Source organism: Panulirus ornatus, chromosome 3 (assembly GCF_036320965.1).
Source record: "Panulirus ornatus isolate Po-2019 chromosome 3, ASM3632096v1, whole genome shotgun sequence".
Classification (NCBI taxonomy): domain Eukaryota; kingdom Metazoa; phylum Arthropoda; class Malacostraca; order Decapoda; family Palinuridae; genus Panulirus; species Panulirus ornatus.
Window position 1 is genome coordinate 6,634,155 of NC_092226.1, and position 10,066 is coordinate 6,644,220.

The 10,066-nt window shown below is 41.8% G+C and overlaps 1 protein-coding gene across 1 annotated transcript in view; it reads right to left on the reverse strand.

Annotated features, from left to right (window-relative positions):
• LOC139760282 (probable cytochrome P450 301a1, mitochondrial) overlaps positions 1 to 9,003 on the reverse strand; it is a 48,887-nt gene extending 39,884 nt beyond the window's left edge. Inside the window, exons 1-2 of the mRNA XM_071683246.1 lie at positions 8,899 to 9,003; positions 5,798 to 6,030 (exon numbers count right to left, since the gene is read on the reverse strand). Of these exons, the coding sequence (XP_071539347.1) occupies positions 5,798 to 6,011 (214 nt within the window). The 5' untranslated portion in view covers positions 6,012 to 6,030; positions 8,899 to 9,003. The remainder of the gene's footprint in view (positions 1 to 5,797; positions 6,031 to 8,898) is intronic.
• Positions 9,004 to 10,066: the final 1,063 nt, after the last annotated feature.

Consider the following 10,066-nt stretch of genomic DNA (forward strand, 5'->3'; position numbering starts at 1 on the left):
CGTGCTGTCAGTGGATTGAATCAAGGCATGTGAAGCGTCTGGGGTAAACCATGGAAAGCTGTGTAGGTATGTATATTTGCGTGTGTGGACGTGTGTATGTACATGTGTATGGGGGGGGGGGGCCATTTCTTTCGTCTGTTTCCTTGCGATACCTCGCAAACGCGGGAGACAGCGACAAAGTATAAAAAAAAAATATATATATATATATATATATATATATATATATATATATATATATATATATATATATATATTATTTACCTATTATGCTTTGTCGCTGTCTCCCGCGTTAGCGTGGTTGCGCAAGGAAACAGACGAAAGAATGGCCCAACCCACCCACATACACATGTATATGCATACACGTCCACACACGCACATATACATACCTATACAGCTCAACGTATACATATATATATACACACACAGACATATACATATATACACATGTACATAATACATACTGTCTGCCCTTATTCATTCCCGTCGCTACCCCGCCACTCATGAAATGACAACCCCCTCCCCCCGCATGTGCGCGAGGTAGCGCTAGGAAAGGACAACAAAGGCCACATTCGCTCACACTCAGTCCCTAGCTGTCATGTATGATGCACCGAAACCACAGCTCCCTTTCCATATCCAGGCCCCACAGAACTTTCCATGGTTTACCCCAGACGCTTCACATGCCCTGCTTCAATCCGTTGACGGCACGTCGAACCCGGTATACCACATCGTTCTAATTCACTCTATTCCTTGCACGCCTTTCACCCTCTTGTATGTTCAGGCCCCGATCGCTCAAAATCTTTTTCACTCCATCTTTCCACTTCCAATTTGGTCTCCCACTTCTCCTCGTTCCCTCCATCTCTCACACATATATCCTCTTGGTCAATCTCTCCTCACTCATTCTCTCCGTGTGACCAAACCATTCAAAACACCCTCTTCTGCTCTCTCAACAGCACTCTTTTTTTTCACCACACAACTCTCTTACCCTTTCATTACTCACTCGATCAAACCACCTCAAATCACATATTGTACTCAGACATCTCGCTTCCAACAGATCCACCCTCCTCCGCACAAACCTATCCATAGCCCATGCCTCACAACCATGTAACATTGTTGGAACCACTATTCCTTCAAACATACCCATTTTTGCTTTTCGAGATAACGTTTTCGCCTTCCACACGTTCTTCAACACTCCCAGAACCGTCGCCCCCTCCCCCACCATGTGACTCGCTTCCGCTTCCATGGTTCCATCCGCTGCCAAATCCACTCCCTGATATCTAAAACACTTCACTTTCTCCAGCTTTTCTCCATTCAAACTTACCTCCCAATTGACTTGTCCCTCAACCCTACTGTACCTAATAACCTTGCTCTTACTCACATTTACTCTCAGCTTTCTTCTTTCACACACATTACCAAACTCAGTCACCAACTTCTGCAGTTTCTCACCCGAATCAGCCACCAGCGCTGTATCATCAACGAACAACAACTGACTCACTTCCCAAGCCCTCTCATCCCCAACAGACTGCATACTTCCCCCCCCCCCCTCTCCAAAACTCTTGTATTCACCTCCCTAACAACCCCATCATAAACAAATTAAACAACCATAGAGACATCACGCACCCCTGCCGCAAACCGACATTCGCTGGGAATCAATCACTTTCCTCTCTTCCTACTTGTACACATGCCTTACATCATCGATAAAAGTTTTCACAGCTTCTAGCAACTTACCTCCCACACCATATACTCTTAATACCTTCCACAGAGCATCTCTGTCAACTCTATCATATGCCTTCTCCAGATCCATAAGTGCTCCATACAAATCTATCTGCCTTTCCAAGTATTTCTCACATACATTCTTCAAAGTAAACACCTGATCCACACATCCTCTACCACTTCTGAAACCACACTGCTCCTCTCCACTCTGATGCTCTGTACATGCCTTGACCCTCTCAGTCACTGCCCTCCCATATATATTCCTAGGAATACTCAACAATCTTAAGCCTCTGTAATTTGAACACTCACATTTATCCCCTATGCCTTTGTACAATGGCATTATACATACATTCCGCCAGTCCTCAAGCACTTCACCATGAACCATACATATACTGAATATCCTCACCAACTAGTCAAGAACACAGTCACCTCCTTTTTTAATAAATGCCACAGCAATACCATCCAAACCCGCGACCTTGTCGGCTTTTACCTTCCGCAAAGCTTCCTCTACCTCTTCTCTGTTTACTAAATCATTCTCCATGACCCTCTCACTTCGCACACCACCTCGACCAAAACACCCTATATCTCCCACTCTATCATCAAACACATTCAACAAACCTTCAAAATACTCACTCCACCTCCCTCTCACTTCACCACTCTCTGTTATTACCTTCCCATTTTCCCCCTTCACCGATTTTCTCATTTGTTCTCTTGTCTTACGCACTTCATTCACCTCCTTCCAAGACATCTTTTTATTCTCCCTAGAATTTGATGATACTCTCTCACTCCAACTCTCATTTGCCCTCTTTTTCACCTCTTGCACCTTTCTCTTGACCTCTTACCTCGTTCTTTTATACATCTCCCAGTTATTTGCACTATTTCCTTGCAAGAATCGTCCAAATGCCTCTGTCTTCTCTTTCACTAATATTCTTACTTCTTCATCCCACCACTCACTACCCTTTCTAATCTGCCCACCTCCCACGCTTCTCATGCCACAAGCATCTATTGCGCAAGCCATCACTGCTTCCCTTAATACATCCCATTCCTCCCCCACTCCCCTTACGTCCTCTGCTCTCACCTTTTTCCATTCTGCACTCAGTCTCTCCGGGTACTTTCCTACGCAAGTCCCCTTCCCAAGCTCACTTACTCTCACCACTCTCTTCACCCCAACATTCTCTCTTCTTTTCTGAAAACCTTTACAAATCTTCACCTTCGCCTCCACAAGATAGTGATCAGACATCCTTCCAGTTGCACCTCTCAACACATTAACTTCCAAAAGTCTCTCTTTCACGCGTCTATCAATTAACAGGTAATCCAATAACGCTCTCTGGCCATCTCTCCTACTTACATACGTACACTTTTGTATATCTCTCTTTTTAAACCAGGTATTCCCGATCACCAGTCCTTTTCCGGAACACAAATCTACAAGTCTTCATCATTTCCATTTACAACAATGAACACCCCAAGTACACCAATTATTCCCTCAACTGCCACATAACTCACCTTTACATTCAAATCACCCGTCACTATAACTCGGCCTCGTGCATCAAAACTGGTAACACATTCACTCAGCTGCTCCTAAAACACTTGCCTCTCATGATCTTTCTTCTCATGCCCAGGTGCATATGCACCAATAATCACCCATCTCTCTCCATCAACTTTCAGTTTTACCCATATCAATCTAGAGTTTCTCTCTCTCTCTCTCTCTCTCTCTCTCTCTCTCTCTCTCTCTCTCTCTCTCTCTCTCTCTCTCTCTCTCTCTCTCTCTCTCATATATATATATATATATATATATATATATATATATATACATTATCCCTGGGGATAGGGGAGAAAGAATACTTCCCACGTATTCCCTGCGTGTCGTAGAAGGCGACTAAAAGGGAAGGGAGCGGGGGGCTGGAAATCCTCCCCTCTCGGTTTTTTTTTTTTTTCCAAAAGAAGGAACAGAGAAGGGGGCCAGGTGAGGGTACTCCCTCAAAGGCCCAGTCCTCTGTTCTTAACGCTACCTCGCTATCGCGGGAAATGGCGAATAGTATGAAAAAAAAAAAAAAAAAAAAAAAAATATATATATATATATATATATATATATATATATATATATATATATATATATATATGTGTGTGTGTGTGTGCATAGTGCCATTGTACAAAGGCAAAGGGGATAAGAGTGAGTGCTCAAACTACAGAGGTGTAAGTTTGTTGAGTATTCCTGGTAAATCATATGGGAGGGTATTGATTGAGAGGGTGAAGGCATGTAAAGAGCATCAGATTGGGGAAGAGCAGTGTGGTTTCAGAAGTGGTAGAGGATGTGTGGATCAGGTGTTTGCTTTGAAGAATGTATGTGAGAAATACTTAGAAAAGCAAATGGATTTGTATGGAGCATTTATGGATCTGGAGAAGGCATATGATAGAGTTGATAGAGATGCTCTGTGGAAGGTATTAAGAATATATGGTGTGGGAGGCAAGTTGTTAGAAGCAGTGAAGAGTTTTTATCGAGGATGTAAGGCATGTGTACGTGTAGGAAGAGAGGAAAGTGACTGGTTCTCAGTGAATGTAGGTTTGCGGCAGGGGTGTGTGATGTCTCCATGGTTGTTTAATTTGTTTATGGATGGGGTTGTTAGGGAGGTGAATGCAAGAGTATTGGAAAGAGGGGCAAGTATGAAGTCTGTTGGGGATGAGAGAGCTTGGGAAGTGAGTCAGTTGTTGTTCGCTGATGATACAGCGTTGGTGGCTGATTCATGTGAGAAACTGCAGAAGCTGGTGACTGAGTTTGGTAAAGTGTGTGAAAGAAGAAAGTTAAGAGTAAATGTGAATAAGAGCAAGGTGATTAGGTACAGTAGGGTTGAGGGTCAAGTCAATTGGGAGGTAAGTTTGAATGGAGAAAAACTGGAGGAAGTAAAGTGTTTTAGTTATCTGGGAGTGGATCTGGCAGCGGATGGAACCATGGAAGCGGAAGTGGATCATAGGGTGGGGGAGGGGCGAAAATTCTGGGAGCCTTGAAGAATGTGTGGAAGTCGAGAACATTATCTCGGAAAGCAAAAATGGGTGTTTGAAGGAATAGTGTTGAAGGAATATGTTTGAAGGAATAGTGGTTCCAACAATGTTGTATGGTTGCGAGGCGTGGGACTATGGATAGAGTTGTGCGCAGGAGGATGGATGGGCTGGAAATGAGATGTTTGAGGACAATGTGTGGTGTGAGGTGGTTTGATCGAGTAAGTAACGTAAGGGTAAGAGAGATATGTGGAAATAAAAAGAGCGTGGTTGAGAGAGCAGAAGAGGGTGTTTTGAAATGGTTTGGGCATATGGAGAGAATGAGTGAGGAAAGATTGACCAAGAGGATATATGTGTCGGAGGTGGAGGGGTCGAGGAGAAGTGGGAGACCAAATTGGAGGTGGAAAGATGGAGTGAAAAAGATTTTGTGTGATCGGGGCCTGAACATGCAGGAGGGTGAAAGGAGGGCAAGGAATAGAGTGAATTGGATCGATGTGGTATACCGGGGTTGACGTGCTGTCAGTGGATTGAATCAGGGCATGTGAAGCGTCTGGGGTAAACCATGGAAAGCTGTGTAGGTACGTATATTTGCGTGTGTGGACGTATGTATATACATGTGTATGGGGGTGGGTTGGGCCATTTCTTTCGTCTGTTTCCTTGCGCTACCTCGCAAACGCGGGAGACAGCGACAAAGCAAAAAAAAAAAAAAAAAAAATATATATATATATATATATATATATATATATATATATATATATATATATATATATATATATATATATCATGTCATTTAAAGTATAGCACACATTAAAAAAAAGGTTGAAAACTTGATAAGCATGCAGTATTATGCCTATCTCAGGACAACCGTGAAGGAAAGACCCAATCTGTATTGTTCTAACTGATGATTACAGAAAGCTAAAACAAGTAAGGAACACTAAGATGGGGAACATTAACAATTTTCCCCATAATTTTACTTTGTGCTGATAATAATGATAATCATAATCCATTCAGGTCTTCAGTCTCGAAACCGTGAGTTAACATGACTCTTAACTGGGGTTTCCAGTTCTTCATCATGGTGCTTAACCTTACTTACATAATTCCATCATCTTTATGAAGGCCATAATGGTACCTATAATTGGGTACGTTTTTGGCCCGGGGATCTCATGGGTTGGACGAGCTGCAGTTGCAGCTGTTGGCTGGTGGTCTCTTGCAGCTAATTCTTGCTGCACGGATGTCGTTGCAATACATCGGGACCATAGTAAGGACCCAGTAGCAAAAGACGCCCTCCATCTCAACATAAAAACCATCGTACCGTTCCAGACTCTTCTGTAAAGTAAATACAGCCACATATGTAATCCAAACTCAGTTATCAAGTCAGTACAACCACTAACCCCCCAACGGATAATATAAGCACACAGTTATCATCCATTAGTGCTATGGAAGAACAAAGAGGTCTATTGTAAACAAGAATAAGAGCCCTTGCACAGCCCGATAGCAAACAAGAGCCCTTGCTCATCCCGATTGCAAACTTCATATGAAGCAGTTGTCCTTGGAATCAAGGTGCTGATTTATACAATTATGTGCCCTAAGATCTATTCAGTACGTCACTTTACAAGGGGTACCTATGGTGTAAATATCAAGTTCCAATCATGTAGCGTCTTCAAGGAATTGTGCAACCAAGAGTGTGTTCACACACCTACACACACGGGCCTCCCTGGTGTAGTGATCAGCGTTACTGACCATGAGTCAGCACGGGCCAGCTCAAGGTCGGACCAATATGGGTTCGAATACTCAGCGTGGCATTCGGCCTACATCCAACGCAGGTGTTTATGATCCCCCTCGGAGCTGGTCGATAAACACGGCACCAAGCTTAGACTAAGGTGTGTGTGTGTGTGTGTGTGTGTTGGGTGCGGGGGGAGGGGGGTTGCTGAGTGTGTGCATACACGCATAGGAGTAGAGACATGGTAGATATAAACGAGTTCAAGATACAACACACAGATATAATCACTCTGGTGGAGTGAATTCCTTGGACTCAGCAGCAGAACTATTACGAAAGTCTGAGGGGGAGGAGGACAGAAGAGGCAGTGGAGTGTATAGGGATCCCCTGAAGGACATAGAATGCTGAATATCAAGTCTGGTTGCACAGTTTCTAAGGTTTTTGGTAACAGTGGGATTGCGACATCATTTTTCTCCACAGTTCTCCCACTCACAGCAAAAGAGTGAATGAGTATAAAAGATAACCGAACAACAAGTGCTGTGAGTGGGGTGAGCAGTGAGCCAACTCATCAGGAACTGATGCCATGAAACATCACCATGAGTCAATATGTAGATAACTGATAACCGTTATCAAGAAAGTCCTTTCCCCCAGATAAAACCTGTTTGTGTCAGAACTCTATCACTGTTGTTCTTTCTCAAAAGAACAGTTTGAGACCTTGACAGTGTCTGAACCAAGAAATATGAATAAGGACAATACACGGAAAGTAGGGGAAAAATGATCCAAGTTAATCCAGACAAGAGACAACTAAATGCAGTCAAGTTATGCCGGCTTATCGACACAAGAGTTTTTCAGTTCTATCCTTTTTCTCGGTTTCATGTTCGCCGGGAAATGATTGAGACAAGAGGTAATATAAAGATCTGGCAAATGTGACAAGACACATAAACAAGAGTAAATGATAAAACGTGTATCACCAGAGATAAAAAGATTAAGGAGTTAATTGAAATGAGAGTAATGATAATGACATAATGGTTCATACATTAATTACGCAATTAGAAACAATTACAGATTAAAGTAAACCAATCCAAAGATCATAAGAGATGTCATGAAATACAAGAGGAACTCGGGGAATCAAGGATTCACACAAATCATCATGAGAGGAACTCAGGGAATTAAAGATTCACACATGATGATGAGCATCAGATTCACATCAGTTGAGGAGGTTCATAAAGCTTGTAACCAGGGGAATAAAAAGGCTGTTCCAGATCCCGCAGGGGGCTGTTGAACACAAGAAAATACCCATACTGCTCAGTGCATACAGTACAGTGAGGGGAGTGTATGCTTTGTATATGTCCATTATTACTCAGCTCAACATGACAGGGTTAAATTATTATCATTCCCGTCTATGTTTCTTAGGGCGTTACGTATTTGCAGTCCAGAGTTTACTGATTATGAGTTTGAAAAGATATTTTCTACTGGATGTAAGTTAAAGAATCCTAGATCTCTCAGTGATAAATCCCTTAAGCTGGCAGAGCAATCATTCTACAGAGTTAAACCAAAACCTCCCCTTGGCACCAACAACCTTCTAGTTCTCCCTTTTAATAATAATTTTACTTTACTTCCCATGTTGCTTAAATCCTTTAAAAGCTACAAAATAAAAAAAAAGATCCAGTACATTCTCCTTTAAACATGCTCGGGACGCAGTTCTGTGCAACAGTACTATACTCCTCCCATCCAAACAACTCCATACCTAACCACCACTCCCCATTTAAGATCAAAAAAACACCTTACCTTTCCTTCACACTTCAATAACGTTTACTCACAGATACCCCCATCCCCCCCCCAAAAAAAAAAGAATATTAAACGGACAAAATAAATACACTGAAATAACTCGACAAGCACTAAACATACGCCCTTCAAACTCGACAGCCAAACTCGATCCCACCGGACATGCCACTCACCAAAAACCATGAATCCCACTCTCCTGCTTACGCTCTGAACATCACCCATCAACTACAACGTTTCAACTCGTCCCAAGACCCCATTCTACCCGCGATGCAACAACAACGATGATAAAACCACCGAACACTCTCTCCACAAAGACGCACATCACGACACTCTGTGACCTGTACACAGTACGTAAACAACAGCAACAGATCATGGCCGTTGTACACATTTACGCCACTCCCTCCTCCCAGTCACCTCCATATCCGCTTGAGCTCAAACTTCTTCAATCAAGGTCATCAAGGTATTGCGTACCAGTGCCTACAAGAGAAGGGAAGATTCTGTAAACTAAAGGTTCAGATGGCAACGCTAGGAAGAACACACTTAATCAAAATGCATTTCTGGGGTTAAGCTCGCAGGGTATTTATATTATTAGAGTTCCAGCTGTTATTAAAACCATAACGTGAATAGTAGGAGTGTTACGAAGCCTCCTGCTTAGCGAAAGGAATGTGTACTCAGTAGTTTTCAGTACTTACCCTTCCTAAAACTGCGCATCAGCAGCAGCAGCAGCATAATGTACTGATCAGTGGACTATGAGGAACCGTCCTCATATGAGAGGAGTTGCCAGATGTGGCTCGCACCCAGTTAGGAACTGAGGATACTTCAGTAAGGGCAGAGGTTTAAGTCATATGAAAAGCAAAGGTTCAGTAGACAGTTTACATATCTGCCATTCAATAAGGAAACACCAACATAATATTCGCATCTGCATTTAAAGAACAATGTTTTTTTGCTACTCAACATGATCAAATGAAAACAATGGAAATTATGAGAGTATTTCATTCTCATTCCTTAAACAAGAAACAAATTTATGCATATATAAAAGAGTACTTAGAATATTAGATCTGGATGTAAATTTACACTAGTTTGGAAATGATACCAAATATCTTATTATCTGTAAAAGTTTACCCAAGAATGGTATGGCAACACCACACGTTCAGTTACGCTCAGTTCATTCCTATTGGCATCGTTCATACAACTTCTATAGCTCTGTGTTGGTTATGTATATATGTATATATATATACATATATATATATATATATATATATATATATATATATATATATATATATAATTTTTTCTTTTTTTTTTTAATTTTCCAAAAGAAGGAACAGAGAAGAGGGCCAAGTGAGGATATTCCCTCAAAGGCCCAGTCCACTGTTCTTAACGTTACCTCGCTGACGCGGGAAATGGCGAATAGTATGATATGTATATATATATATATATATATATATATATATATATATATATATATATATATATATATATATATATATACATATATATATATATATATTTTTTTTTTTTTTTTTTTTTTTTTTTATACTTTGTCGCTGTCTCCCGCGTTTGCGAGGTAGCGCAAGGAAACAGACGAAAGAAATGGCCCAACCCCCCCCCCCCCATACACATGTACATACACACGTCCACACTCGCAAATATACATACCTACACAGCTTTCCACGGTTTACCCCAGACGCTTCACATGCCTTGCTTCAATCCACTGACAGCACGTCAACCCCTGTATACCACATGACTCCAATTCACTCTATTTCTTGCCCTCCTTTCACCCTCCTGCATGTTCAGGCCCCGATCACACAAAATCTTTTTCACTCCATCTTTCCACCTCCAATTTGGTCTCCCTCTTCT